Below are 14,458 nucleotides of genomic sequence, written 5' to 3'. Positions count from 1 at the left end.
CCTTCACTGACAGACACAGAGGCCACGCCTCCTTCATTAAAAGACACAGAGGCCACACCTCCTTCACTGACAGACCCAATATAAACAAAGAAATGAACTTTTCTTCCAGTTCTGAAGCCAATTAAATGGAACATTACTAAATAAGATAAAATAGTGTGGAGTATGAGATAAGTCCACTCTGTTCACTTCTACTCCTTCACACTTACTGCATCAGTGGAAGTGTATAGAAAAGCTCAGGCGACGTCATTGCCCACAGTGAATCTCTCATGAGATCTCACGTAATCAATTATTTAATACATCAGCATATTTAACGCAATACTGTTAACGATTAATAAAGCTCCAAATGATAATTACTGCCCCTGCTCTCCATTTCACCATACAGACAGCAGCATAAGTCTCGGTGCGGACAAGTCCGACTGTCCTTCCGACAGAAAGCAATCCTGGAATTCTGCTCACTGGAATATTACATATAAAAAACCATGAAATGTCACTTCTATTGAGAAATAATTTATACGTAATGTAGTCTTTGAATCATGATATCATTGATGTAATTATTGCGATATGAAAGTTTAATCCCGGCACGCGACTTGTACGAGCAGGCGTTTCTGCTGTAATTGAGACGTTAAGGCCATATCCGAGAAGAGTTTTGCCTTCGCAAGCATTTTATCGATACATGCACCGGCATGAAAGGATTTCTGGAGCGTTAATTAAATTAAAGGAGCAGTCAGTATACCAGCGAAACTCTTGGTAAACAGAGCTACTTATTTTTAAGTGCCGTGACCGTTTAAGTGACTGTTTTCTTACTATTGCTTTTGAAAAAAAAACAAGAAGATAGAAGATTCATATCATACTTCCTAAGATTTATAATCATACGAAGCAGCCAAAGGGTTACTTTTGTTATAGAATCCACACGTTGTCTAATATTATGTTTCCAGCAACACACCAGCACACACTTTGTCTTTTTCATTCGAGCTGAACCGTTCTGCTCCAGCTCAGACATCTGTCTGTAAGCAGTGGAACGCTGTGGGGACGCCTTGAGGTGCAGTGTGTGTGTGTGTGTGTGTGTGTGTTTGAGATTGTTATGAGGTGTAGTTTGATATAAACAGGCAGGTCTTGTCCACCGACGCTGACAGAGCTCAGCTTTTCCTTCTGTGATTCAATATGAAGTGATTTTGAACCACACACACACACACACACACACACACACACACACACGGAGATGCTCTTCCATCGTGATGAAAGGAATCTTGAGAGTATGTAGGTTGTGTAGCCAGTCTGATTTACACACACACACAGCTTTTATAACACTTCAATAGGTTTTCATGTATTAATTATGTACCGCATAATATGTATGTGCAGCATACACTTTATATGAAGCACAAGTGTATGCTGCATACGACGGTACATAATTAACACATGAAAACGTAAAGAAGTGTCATAAACTTGCTTTTGCTGTTCCGCACTGTTGGTCTGTGCTTTAATTACAATTCAAGAGAGGGGAAAGAAAATTCCAGCTGAATATCATCGTATAAAATTCTCTTTATATCCTCATATTGCTCAACAAACTTTTACACGAGGTGACAGGAGTGCAGAAATGTCAGCCCGGTCCCGACCTTTGTAAATAATTTTATATTAACCGCAGAACTCTTGTGTTTCCAAAAGGGCACGGATTTATTTATTTTTTTTCCTTTTTGAAAAACATTCAAAAGCAAAACATATCGAGAATTTAGCGTACAAATGAAACTAAAGGTTATGTAAGATACAAGTGTGGTTTATTGATAAAAGTAAGCATTGCTGTGCTGATTATATGGAATACGGCGCTGAGGTTCCTCGTCTCCTGCACTTATCACTCACCTTCTGCTGTTGTTGATGGTCCTCTATAAACATTTTCTCTTTAGAAAAGAGCCTCACGTCTCTTCTGGATACTGTAGATTTGCCCAAACTTGTGTGAACAGATCAGACGCAGCACATTTTTATCCAGAATATTCCGCATTCTGTTTTAGTTCTCTTCAACTCTTTATTGAAACGATTGAAAGTCTATAATAAATGTGTGAAATCCTACAAACTTGATAACACATATCACTTCAGTGATGACGAATTCCTGAACAAACGAATATGACCGAAGGTCTTAAATTTATTACATTTCGGCAAAAGTCTAGAGTTTGGTCAATAATGAACAACACACGACCAACAGAAATGGATTCTTTTTGTATAACAATATAATCTGGAGTTTTATTCTGCTTAATCCTCAACCATTTCCCAACAATTGCAATGTCTGAGGTATTCATGAGCGACAGCACTTTTTTAGTTCATGTTCATGAAAGACTTTACTTCCTCTTGTAGCGTCTCTGGCAAAAAGATTTTTCTATGCTGGGAAACTTTACCAAGCACCTTGACTAGACGAGGCTCCTTCCGTTAACGCATACAAACAATTCTACAGACAAAAAAAGATTTTTTTGATGAACAACTTTTTTTTTCTTAGATTTCATGAAGCGTGCAGCGTTAGAGCACATCAGGACAAATGCGTTCATTTAATATAAACCTGTCCCTTGTGTATCTGCTGTATGACATTTGACCAGTCGGATTCAGGAATTTGACAGACTCTTAAAGATTAAAAGTTTTTGACTATTTAATAAAGTACTGATGGTTGTATAGAGGTGTTTAAAGGTGGGGTCTCCGTTGTTTGAGAAATGCTTCAGCAAACTGCGTTGGGCCGCTAAACAAAACGAAAACAAAACTAACCTGTAGCCAATGAGCAGAAAGGGGCGGGTCTTGTCAATATGGGCGGAGAGAGTGTTCAGTGCGCATGTGTGACATTAGCAGAAAGCGGTTTTAACATTGACATGGAGGATAAAAACAAAGAAAGAAAGCGATAAGGCTTACGATAAGGTAAGAACTAGGACCCGTGTTAATATAGGATCAGCTTTCCAGTGCTGGAGAGAACTGAACGTCTTCCGCGTGAAACATAGCTAAACCTTTCACGGTACAACACACAGCACTACAAAAACACATTTGTATTACCATTGTATTACTCATTGTGTTCATTTATTGATAAAAATATACCTTCGGTCAGCTGCCCCAACAGGTTCTGCCATAATACTTGTCTGGGTTATACTTGTCTGGTGTATGTGTGGGGCGGAGCTATCAAAACACGGGTGGGACCCATTTGGGTTAGGGGCCTGTTTGTTTTGGTGATTTCACATGTCAACATTGGTTTTCAAACAGCGGAGACCCCACCTTTAATCAGTGAAAGCACGTTAAAGGAAGTCTGTCTTGGAGCAAGACACTTAACCTTGGATAAACCTGTCAGGCAAATGCAGTGAATAATATTACAGTATGATATTTACGTGTCCTACAATTATTACCTGTAAATCTAATCGCGTCTGTTACCGTAAGAATGTTTTACAGTTATTTCCTGTCACCTGGTGGTACATCGCTGTGATGTACATTTTACAGAAACTTTCTCTTCCTACGCTGAAATTTGTACCTCGTGTCAAATAAACCAATTGCGGTAGTACTGTGGTATGTAGTAAAAGGGTTAAAATTTCAGGTACAGGACAGTAAAGTGCTGAGAAGATGCTACTAAGATGCTATTAAGATGCTATCAAGGGAACATATGCTGCAGTAGATGTAGACGTTCCTGACTGGATTTAATTTCATTTACCCACCGTGTTTAGAGACCCGGGTGATAATCGTCTCTATGTTCGGTTTCGTTCCGATTTATTTTTTTATTTTTTGATGTCGAGGAACATGTGTATTTGAACGTTAAGCGCAAAAGCCCTGCACGTTTTTCTGCCTTCCTGCCCGTGTAATGGCACACATCGTCGTCATGTCGGTGATTCGTCTCAGAGCGCACCCACTCCCTCGGCTGGCATCGCAGATGGCGCTATGAGGTCTACATTTATCAAAGCGGCATAAATCTGCAGCTCTGGCAGTCGCCCCGGGCATCGAGTCTGGTGCCAAATGCCAGGCGAGGCAGAGAGAGACGGAGCCGAGAGTTAGGCATCGGAGACGGGAGCCAGCGTCCTCTGGGGTCATTGGTGGGTCATCGGTGCAGAGACCTGAATTATAATGATACGATCGTGGATAAGAGACGTCGAGGAGACTACCGACAGGACGGGATGGACGGCTGAGGTTTTGTTAAAGAGTCTGTGTGTGTGCGTGTGTGCGTGTGTGTGTGTGTGTGTGGTATCAGTGCTTTTTTTTTTACCTTGTGGTTAATAAACAAAGTGGATTCTCTACAGAGGACACCACCTGAGCTCACTAATTAGGGTCTGGTCTGAGTTTTAACAGAGACAGTATGAATGCTTGTAGAAGCAGATTTACAGGTTTTGAACGTGTCCAATGTCCGATTTTGTGTATTAGGTTCTGATGCCAGCAGGTTTGAGTTTTTTTTTTTTCCCCCAGTGTGAAATGTGAAGTGGCAACCGCCTAAAGGCCATGCTGTACAGTCTCTCTCTCTCGCTCTCTCTCTCTCTCTCTCTCACACACTCACACTCACACACACACACACACACACATACACACACACACACATACACACACACGCACGCATGCACAAACCCCGAAGCAACCGACAAGGAACGCCATTTTGAGAGGAGTGCATCTCTTCTCTCGTCTTCGTTCACTCACACACTTCATCTCACATATGCACTTTACCGTTTTCTCTCTAGCTTTGTTATACAACTTATACTATGCTAATATTTTTGTATTAGCTTAATTACAATATGCACTAATTGTTTACGTAATAAGACGAGCCAGAAGTGAAGGAAGGATGATGCGAGAAGACGTCAATCCCCATGTTGGAAAGAAAAAAAAATCCCTCGTTTCCAACCTCTTGGATTAATGTTTTTATTCAATATTACTGTCATCAAATTTTAATTTGACTCATGGACGAGTCAGGACGATTTCTTCAAGTTAAAAATAATGGAGTCGTGTAGGAATGTGCGAAGAAGTGCAGAGAAAACGCTTAGGTAGAAATCAGATTCCCAGATTTTAAACCTTTCCAGCTGGATGTAAAAAAAACAGTAATCTGCTTTAATAATCAGCCTAAACCAGTAAAAGATGTAGAAGATTTAATATTTCTTTCAGCATCTTTGCTTAAATTTGGGATTTACGCCACTTTTTTTTTTTACACAGCTCGAATTTTGCATTTTGTTTTAGATGTTTCTTGTCCGCCGAAGCGACTTATTGTGCTGAAACTCCAGTATCTCTTGCTTTTGTTTTTCTATCCGTCTCTCTCCCTGATGAAAGAACACATCGACTGTCCCCATTCGCTCCGGTAACATGCCCTCACTCTGCTGCACCAGCAGGCAAACAGCTTTCCACCCCCTCACTGTGCACACGCTAGGAGATCTGAGTGTGTGTGTGTGTGAGAGAGAGAGAGAGAGAGAGACAGAGAGAGAGAGAGAGAGAGAAAGGGAGAAAGAGTGTGCAAGTGCATATGTGTAAATTTGTGCATATGATTGTCTGTGTAACTGTCAGTGCAATTACGTGGGTGTGAGATGGAGACTGATTGTCTGTGTGTGTGTGTTTGTGTGTGTGTGTGTGTGTGACTGCAGGCTCTGGCTTGTCCTCTGAAAGGCGAATTTGAGAGAGGCTGGAGCTCGTCGCCCTGCAGGCAGCCGTGACATTACCTGCAGCTACTGCCTCTTTCACTTCAGCCAGAGAGAAATCACACACACACACACACACACACACACACATAGAGATGTTTTTTGGAAATGGATGGATGGATGGATGGTGTGATAGATGGTGTGGCTGATGGATGGATGGTGTGGCTGATGGATGGATGGTGTGGCGGATGGATGGATGGTGTGGCGGATGGATGGATGGTGTGGCGGATGGATGGATGGTGTGATGATGGATGGATGGTGTGGCAGATGGATGGATGGTGTGATGATGGATGGATGGTGTGATGATGAATGGATGGTGATGATGAATGGATGGTGTGGCGGATGAATGGATGGTGTGATGATGAATGGATGCTGTGGCGGATTTATGGATGGTGTGATGATGAATGGATGGGGTGGCGGATGGATGGATGGTGTGATGATGGATGGATGGTGTGGCGGATGGATAGATGAGAATAATAAGATGAATAATGTGCTGAGTCGATGTAATTAAATACAATAAGTATTAGCCAAGGGGGGCACGGTGGCTTAGTGGTTAGCACGTTTGCCTCACACCTCCAGGGTTGGGGGTTCGATTCCCGCCTCCACCTTGTGTGTGTGGAGTTTGCATGTTCTCCCCGTGCCTCGGGGGTTTCCTCCGGGTACTCCGGTTTCCTCCCCCGGTCCAAAGACATGCATGGTAGGTTGATTGGCATCTCTGGAAAATTGTCCGTAGTGTGTGATTGTGTGAGTGAATGAGAGTGTGTGTGTGTGTGTGTGTGCCCTGTGATGGGTTGGCACTCCGTCCAGGGTGTATCCTACCTTGATGCCCGATGACGCCTGAGATAGGCACAGGCTCCCCGTGACCCGAGGTAGTTCGGATAAGCGGTAGAAGATGAATGAATGAATGAATGTATTAGCCATGGCATAAAAAAGCAAAATGGATGGAGAGATGGAAAATGTTTGCGGTAGATGGATGAATGAGTGAGGAGGAGAAAGATATAAAACACTGAGATAATGATTGGATGAACAGATGTAAAGGTGAATGTGTAAAGTCATGGGATGGATGGATGGATAGGAGATACATGGATAGACGGGAGCCTAGGTTGGTCGTGCAGGGTAAAGAAATAGGTGGATGGATGAATGGATGGATAGATGAATGAATAAAAAAGCAGTTTGAAGGGACAGATGTTAGGGATGGATGAATAAAGTAATGGTTGGGTGTATGGATGGATAAATGATTGAAGGGATGAATGGACAGATAGACCGTTGAACAGGGAAATGGATGGATGAAGAGATTGGAGATATATAAGTAGATGGTTGCCTCGGTTTATAAACATCTACATGGATGATAAAATAGACGTGTAGATGAATGGATGGATAAATGGATAGATAAAGGGGTGAATACATGGTTGAATGGATGGATGAAGGGGTGGGAGGTACGTTGGTTGCTGCCTCAATTGGAGGACATGTGCATGGATGAAAAAATAGAGAGATGGATGGATGGATGGATAGAAAGAGAGATTAAAGGCTGGCTGGATGAATTCATCAGCATTTTAGTTGCTCACACACACTTCATCTTCATATAGTTTTTTCTTTTCACTGCCTTTCAGTGTAGTTCTCCACACGTTCTTCACGCTGACGTTCTCTTCACCATCTTCAACACTCTTTCACTGAGCTCTTGTTCTTTTTCTTCCTTTTATACAGATGCAGCAGCAGGAACTGGCCCAGATGAGGCAGAGGGATGCCAACCTCACAGCTCTCGCCGCCATCGGACCACGGAAAAAACGCAAAGTGGACTCACCTGGAGCGACTTCAGGCACTGAGGTAAGAGACCCAACACACACGTGCTCATCTTCACACTGCACATCTTATAGAGTTTACTCAGTTAGTAAGAAACGGAGCTGAACATGGAGCTCCTTTATACACTCATGTTCAGTCCTGATTTAAAGAAAACCAGAATTCCCTTCAACACACAGTCTGAGAATTTTATTAATAATCTGAGCTCATTCAAATTCCACAGAACGTTCTGACTTTCACTCTTGACCTGCCATTTTAATCATCACTTTAATCACGCTGTGTGCGCGCATGCGAGAGAGAGAGAGAGAGAGAGAGAGAGAGAGAGTGAAAGGCAGATGAGAGAGGGGTGAGAAATAGAACCAAGAGAGAGCGATAAGAGAGAAATAAGAAGTGAAAGAGAGATGAGGGAGAGAGAAAGTGGGAGGGTTATGAGAAAGAAAAAGTTGAGAATAAGAGAGCGAGAGATGAGATGAGAAGTGAAAGACAGGTGAGAAAGAGGGCAAGAAGGAGAGAGAGAGAGAGATGAGTCACGAGAAAAAGAAAAAGAACAATGAGAGGATGGGAGATGAGTGAGAGAGAGAGGTGAGAGAAAGGTGAGAAAGAAAGCGAGAGATAAGAAAGACAGAGAGAGAGGATAGAGAAAGAGAAAGATGAGTGAGGGGGATATAAAAGTGAAGGAGAGAGAGATACTAAACAAGAGGGTTACTTCAGCGTATAGATTACTGTGTTGATCTGAAACGCTGTTTTTTCATGATTGCAACACACACACACACACACACACACACACACACACACGGTTCTTTATCTCAGGACACAGGAGGTTCACTGTCACACTGTCACACTCATTCATGACAGCTGGATGGGAAAGGTATATTATTATAAATCTTATAACGGATGACTTGATGAAATGTGGGAAGAAAGAGAGCAGAGGGAGTTAAAGTCATTCTCACTTTATTTTCACCTCCCTGGGCAGTGGTGTGTGTGTGTGTGTGTGTGTGTGTGTGTGTGTGTGTGTGTGTTCCCTGCAGCACTTTTCGTCTCCTCCAGTATAAAGGCAATGTGACTTTTGAATGAGAGTCACAGAGGGGCTGATTTACTCAGGGCCCCTCACCAACTTACTCTGGGGCCCAGTGGATGCAATCTCTGTACACTCCTATACTCTCTCTCTCTCTCTCTCTCTCTCTCTCTCTCTCTCTCTCTCTCTCTCTCTCTCTCTCTCTCTCTCTCTTTCTTTCTTCTTTAATCCAAGCCAAAGGGTTTTTTCTTGCCCAGCCCTGACCTGAAATTAGGAGCGGTATAATAAAGCTGATACTGGAGATCCGGTGTGTCTGTGTGTGTGTGTGTGTGTGTGTGTGTGTGAGAGAGAGGGAGAGAGAAAAGGAGAAGGAAAGCTGCTGATGAAAACTGCCCCCCCCCCCACAAACACCCCTCATACAAGCTGTGTGTGTGTGTGTGTGTGTGTTTTGCCTACGGGGCTGTAAGTGATAGCCCGAGTGTGTGTGTCTCCATCCACAGTCATCTGAGAACAGGAACAAAGAGGCCTTACAGCGCTGCAAGACTGGATTAGGGGTGAGAGAGAGAGAGAGAGAAAGAGAGAGAGAGAGAAAGAGAGAACTTTGAGTCAAAGTCAAAGGCCACATTAACTCTTTACACACACACACACATTCACACACACACACACACACACACAATGAGGAGAAATAAAGTATCCATTTTATCTTATAGCACCATCAGGGTCTCAGCGGTGCTCTTTCCATAATAAGCGCTGAAGTGTTTAAAGTGTTGTTTAAACGTCACTCCATCCCTGTGCACTTCCCTCAGCGCAGCAGTGCACTCGCAGGTTGCCACATCCAGCACACTTCCTCATGCCAACTCATAATTGGTCAAATTATGATACAATAATTCGACTTGAGAATAAGTTTGGATCACAACCCACCGACACAGAATTCAGAAAGCGACACACACACACACCAAATCACACAAGCCAGAGAGTAAGTGTACGACAAATTAGAGCTCCGAAACATGCTTTGCCATTTATTTGGAACACAGCCGAACCATACGGACGTAAGGGTCTTTGCAAAAGATCACAACACCACCACCGATTTAAGAAGTAACACCGGAAGAGTGTCAACGAAGTAGTCCAAGTGTCTTTGACTTAGAAGTAAGAACATGAGGGTGATTGACATTTAAAACACAACCAGAACGCAACAGAACCAGAGGACTGAGATGTGAAGTCTAAGTGAAGAGGTTAGATATTTTTGGACACAATCATCTGACAAGAAATTCAGTAAGCAAGTGTGAGTTTTTAGTACTTTCAAAAAAGCTGAAAATTCAAGTGAGACGTGGAGTTTAGAAAGCGTTAAAAGTGATCGCAGGCGTTTGGAACACAACCGGCTGAACAAAATGTGGCACCGATGTTGCAGAGATGTTTGGAACAAAACCGGCTGACAAAAACTTCAGAAAACGAGTGTGTCAAGGAGTCGACAGAAACGTGTTCTTCAGCCATTTGGAACACAGTCGCACAACACTGCAGTAAGAAAATGAGTGTGAGTGAAGTGGTTAGGCATTTGGAACACAGCCAGTGGACAAGGAGGTAAGAAAGCATGTGTGAGTGTAGCGGTAAGGAATGTGTTTTCCTGGGCATTTGGAAACCAACCAGTGGGCATTTAAAGTGAGAAAGCAAAGGGAGCGAATGTGTTCGCAGGCTTTTTTAGGACACAACCTGCTGGCAAAAATGTTTAGAGGTGGGCAGAGACGTGTGTTTCCAGCTGTTTGGAACAGAACTGTCTGAAATGCACCTCGGGTACATTAAGGAACGAGGGAATAAAAATTTCTATTCCTTTTTTTTATGAATTTATTTTGAGGGCAAAAGAAGAGAAGAAAACGAATGGTATGCAAAAAGTGTAGAACAAGAACGAGTGAGAGAGAGAGAGAGAGAAAGTACAAGGAAAAAAGGAAAACTGATGCCCTTTCCTGCAGCTAAATTAACAGGAATCATGTGGAAAACAATTTGAGGAGGGAATGTAGGGAGGGAGGGAGGGAGGGAGGGAGGGAGCCATTAAAATGAGCCCGAGGCTATGGACAGCACCCAATACCACTAAAGCTTCTCTCGCCGTGGACGTGGAGGCAGCCTTCCAGGCAAAGCAGGCTCTGTTCTATAGCTACAATTAAAATCAACCTCCCTGCCAAAAAATAGAGAAAGAGAGAGAGAGAAAACGGAGAGAGGGAGGGACGGAGGCAAAACACAGAACATCAAAGACAGATTGAAATGTGTAGTCAGTAATAAGAGCGGTCCAGTCGCCCTGCGGTGCTCCACGCTCCCCTCCTTAATGAGAAATTTTGACCTCTGGTTTGTAAGTTAAACTTGGTAATCTCGGTTAATGAAGTAAATCAATCCCAACTCGGAGTGAACACTTTCTGCTCGTCCACTCCGTCTCTCCTCCTCACGATTACCCCCTCCCACCACGGGGCAGGGTAAATGACCAGCTCGGGCAGACAAACAGGAAGACCACAGTCTGTAGTGTGTGAGTGTGTTTGTGTGAGTGTGTGTGTTTGTGTGAGAGTTTGTGTGTGAGAGTTTGTGTGTGTGTTTGTGTGTGAGTGTGTGTTTGTGAGTGTGTGTTTGTGAGTGTATGCGTGCGTATGTGAGTGAGTGAGTGTATGTGTGTGTTTGTGAGTGTATGTGTGTGTTTGTGAGCGAGTGTGTGAGTGTGTGTGAGTGAGTGTGTGTGTAAGTGTGAGTGAGTGAGGGATGCTACAAGACGGTGCATGATGCAGTGTTCGAGGTTGTGTGTGTATGTGAGTGAGTGAGTGAGTGGGTGTATGTGTGTGTTTGTGAGTGTGTGATTGAGTGAGTGTATGTGTGTGTGTGTTTGTGAGTAAGTGAGTGAGTGAGTGAGTGTGTTTGTGAGTGTGTGTGAGTGAGTGTATGTGTGTGTATGTGAGTGAGTGAGTGTATGTGTGTGTTTGAGTGTATGTGTTTGTGTGTGTGTGTGTGTGTGTGAGTGAGTGTGTGTGTAAGTGTGAGTGAGTGAGGGATGCTACAAGACGGTGCATGATGCAGTGTTCGAGGTTGTGTGTGTATGTGAGTGAGTGAGTGAGTGTATGTGTGTGTTTGTGAGTGAGTGAGTGTATGTGTGTGTTTGTGAGTGAGTGAGTGTATGTGTGTGTTTGTGAGCGAGTGTGTGTGTGTGAGTGAGTGTATGTGTGTGTATGTGAGTGAGTGAATGCTACAAGACGATGCATGATGCAGTGTTCGGGGTTGTGTGTGTTGTATTTTAGTGAAATGTTCTGTGCTGATTTCACCTTCAGTTTCACCTTCACTTCCTTTTCACATTTTTCATCTGTATTTTAGACTTTTTTTTAGTTTAGATTCATTTCAAGCTTGTTGTCTTGTTCTACTGGCAGGTTATTTGGCTAATCTTTAGCATTTATTTCTAGGAGGAAGTCAAATCTATCTGCCAAAACAATTTCAAGCTTGAAATGAGTAAAAAAAAGTTTAGAAATAGGTTTAATAATCTTAGATTTTGTTTAAATTAATCTTATAAAAGGAAATGTTAGATAGATCTGACTACATTCAAGATATTTACACTTACTAAGTTTATGCAAATATTTTCTAAACCTTTTTTCCAGATGACTTTTTATATGCGGGAAAATATAATAAGAAAATATATTATTTACAATATAAAAACATGTTATGTTGTCAAACTGCCACAAAACAAGTTTGTTCCTGTTATCACTTATATTACAGCAGGTATAAACAGTCGTTTGTGTCCTGATGTCAATAAGACCAACGATACAGTGTGTCACACTCGTAAGTAACCACAGAATCCAAACTCCACCATCATGAACACTCGCTTCTGAAGATTTCACCTCACAGCTTTACTGTTACAAGGCGCTGACCGCTTAGAATCCTTTCACAAAGGTTAAATAAACAACTTTAATATCGTCGCTGTCGGGCGGAATCCTCGTATCTCCAAAACCGTTATTTTTCAGGAAATTAAAAAAACGCCGTACCTTATCTGCAGTGCACAGGGTTTAGTCCGCGTTGCAGTGGATTGTCTTGCGCTAAATTCCTGTCCTCAGACGAGCACCAGAACTAGCGGGGTCAAGATTTTTTTTTCTTTGAGCCCAGTGTTTTGAAGACATTTACCTCAGAAGACGTGTTGATTCATTGCGACTCTTCTTGAGGAGAAATATGCCGTGAAGCTCTCCCACGGAGTGAGGAAGAGGTGGACAGTTGAAGTGTCCAATGGAGTTATGAGATTTGCGCTCAAGCTATTTTCAAGACTTTAGATTGGTTAATAACTTGTAAAAATAACAGACCCACGTGGGGACTGACCAATAGCATCGATATGTGAAAAAATATGAAATTGACCAAATTTGGACATACGAGGTTTCCGCCCGACAGCGACGATATGCTGCCTAAGTTTATGCTAATAAACTTGCGATTTACTTTGCAGTCAGATTTTACTGTCAAATCATCAACCTGACCAATCAGATTTGAGAATTCAGCTGCTCTGTGATATAAAGTGACTTAAACAAACAAGGCTTTCGTGTATAAAATAAATAAAAAAAATTTGCGACAGGAAAACTGCGAGTAAAGTAATAATAAATAACTAAAACAGTCACATACTCATTAATATTTAATTCATATTTCCTTGCCACTGCTGTGTCACCTCACACTTGCTCATTGGGCAAAAATACATGCACATTTAAATATATCTAATAATAATCTTGAATTTTGTATTCTATTAATCTATATTATATTAATTTATATTATTCTTTATATTAACCTTTTGTTTATGTTCTGTAAAGCCGCTCCGAGACAATGTCAATCGTAAAAAGCGCCATACAAATAAGATTGAATTGAATTGAATTTCGTTTAAGTGAAATACACTTGAATACTAAAATTATTTAAGGAATTTGAAGCGTATATTGTGTGTTAGTGTGTAGAGTTGTGTGCCGGAGCTGATTTGCTGACTGGAGGCTTTTTTGTTTTGTTTTCAGTAACATAAGAGCTGCGTGTCCTTGGATTTGAGCGCTTAAGAAGGCGTGTGGGTCAATGTCACATTTTATCAGTGTTCTGCAGTTTAGGGTAAAAACTGACAGAAAACGACTGTCGGTTGTGTCAGACACAGGGGTGGGTGTGTGTGTGTGTGTGTGTGTGTGTGTTATTGTTAATGCAACAGTTCTAAGAAATCACACTTTTGTATAAAAACTGGAGGGAAACATGATGCTGCTGTCCACATTGTGTTTGTTTATCAGATTTAAAAGGAGTTTTTTTTAATGAAATTTACCCAATTTCTTGCAAGTAATTGTCTAATATTTAATTATATTATTTTTTTGTAATTCCCAAAAACCTTGCTAGATAAGGGACAAGAAGATCTCAGTTAGCCCATAACAACAACAACACAGCAACAACAGCAATCATTAAAACCTCTTTTTTTATTTAACACAAAATCCTCTAATGACACGATTCCTTTATAAACCCCCACCACTGCTTTATAAAAGATTCATGCAGTGATCTGGATGTGAAATAAAGACTCCTTGTAGGTGCCCTTTAATCTCACCTTACTGTCTGCTTGTAAATGACGTCTTTATTAGGGATGATACCGAATACACGTACGTTATTCAGACCGAACAGATAATGTGTTCCAAAATAATACAAACACAGAATAGGATCTGCACTGTGTGTGTGTTTGTGTGTGTGTGTGTGTGTGTGTGTGTGCACCTTTTAGATAGCAAGTAAAAAAGTTATACAGCACCTTTGATTGAAACTTGCCAAAAAAAAAAAAAAAATCAGACAATTGGATGGTTATTTCTATTTTCACGTGAGCACGAGCGAGCGTTCAGATACAAAACCGAACAAACACTACTCTTGTTAACACAGTGAACGTACGATACATGTACGATGTTTATGCCTTCACCCTTAGGAACTGCCTGGTCAGGGTTTGAATTAGGATACGAGTTCGTTTATATTGAGTTTAAATAACTAGATCACGAGAGATTGTGTTTAGATTGATAAAAAAAAATAACAGTGTAAA

The 14,458-nt window shown here is 41.7% G+C and overlaps 1 protein-coding gene across 2 annotated transcripts in view; it reads left to right on the top strand.

Moving 5' to 3' along the window:
* LOC132851426 (transcription initiation factor TFIID subunit 4-like) overlaps positions 1-14,458 on the top strand; it is an 89,896-nt gene that overhangs the window by 50,909 nt on the left and 24,529 nt on the right. For both annotated transcript variants that reach the window (XM_060878313.1, XM_060878314.1), the window contains one exon: positions 7,320-7,439. In XM_060878313.1, coding sequence (XP_060734296.1) covers positions 7,320-7,439 — 120 coding nt within the window. The remainder of the gene's footprint in view (positions 1-7,319; positions 7,440-14,458) is intronic.

The sequence above is a fragment of the Tachysurus vachellii genome, chromosome 9, assembly GCF_030014155.1.
Source record: "Tachysurus vachellii isolate PV-2020 chromosome 9, HZAU_Pvac_v1, whole genome shotgun sequence".
Classification (NCBI taxonomy): domain Eukaryota; kingdom Metazoa; phylum Chordata; class Actinopteri; order Siluriformes; family Bagridae; genus Tachysurus; species Tachysurus vachellii.
Note: the sequence above shows the minus strand (reverse complement) of the source record. Positions and strands in the feature narration are given on the sequence as shown.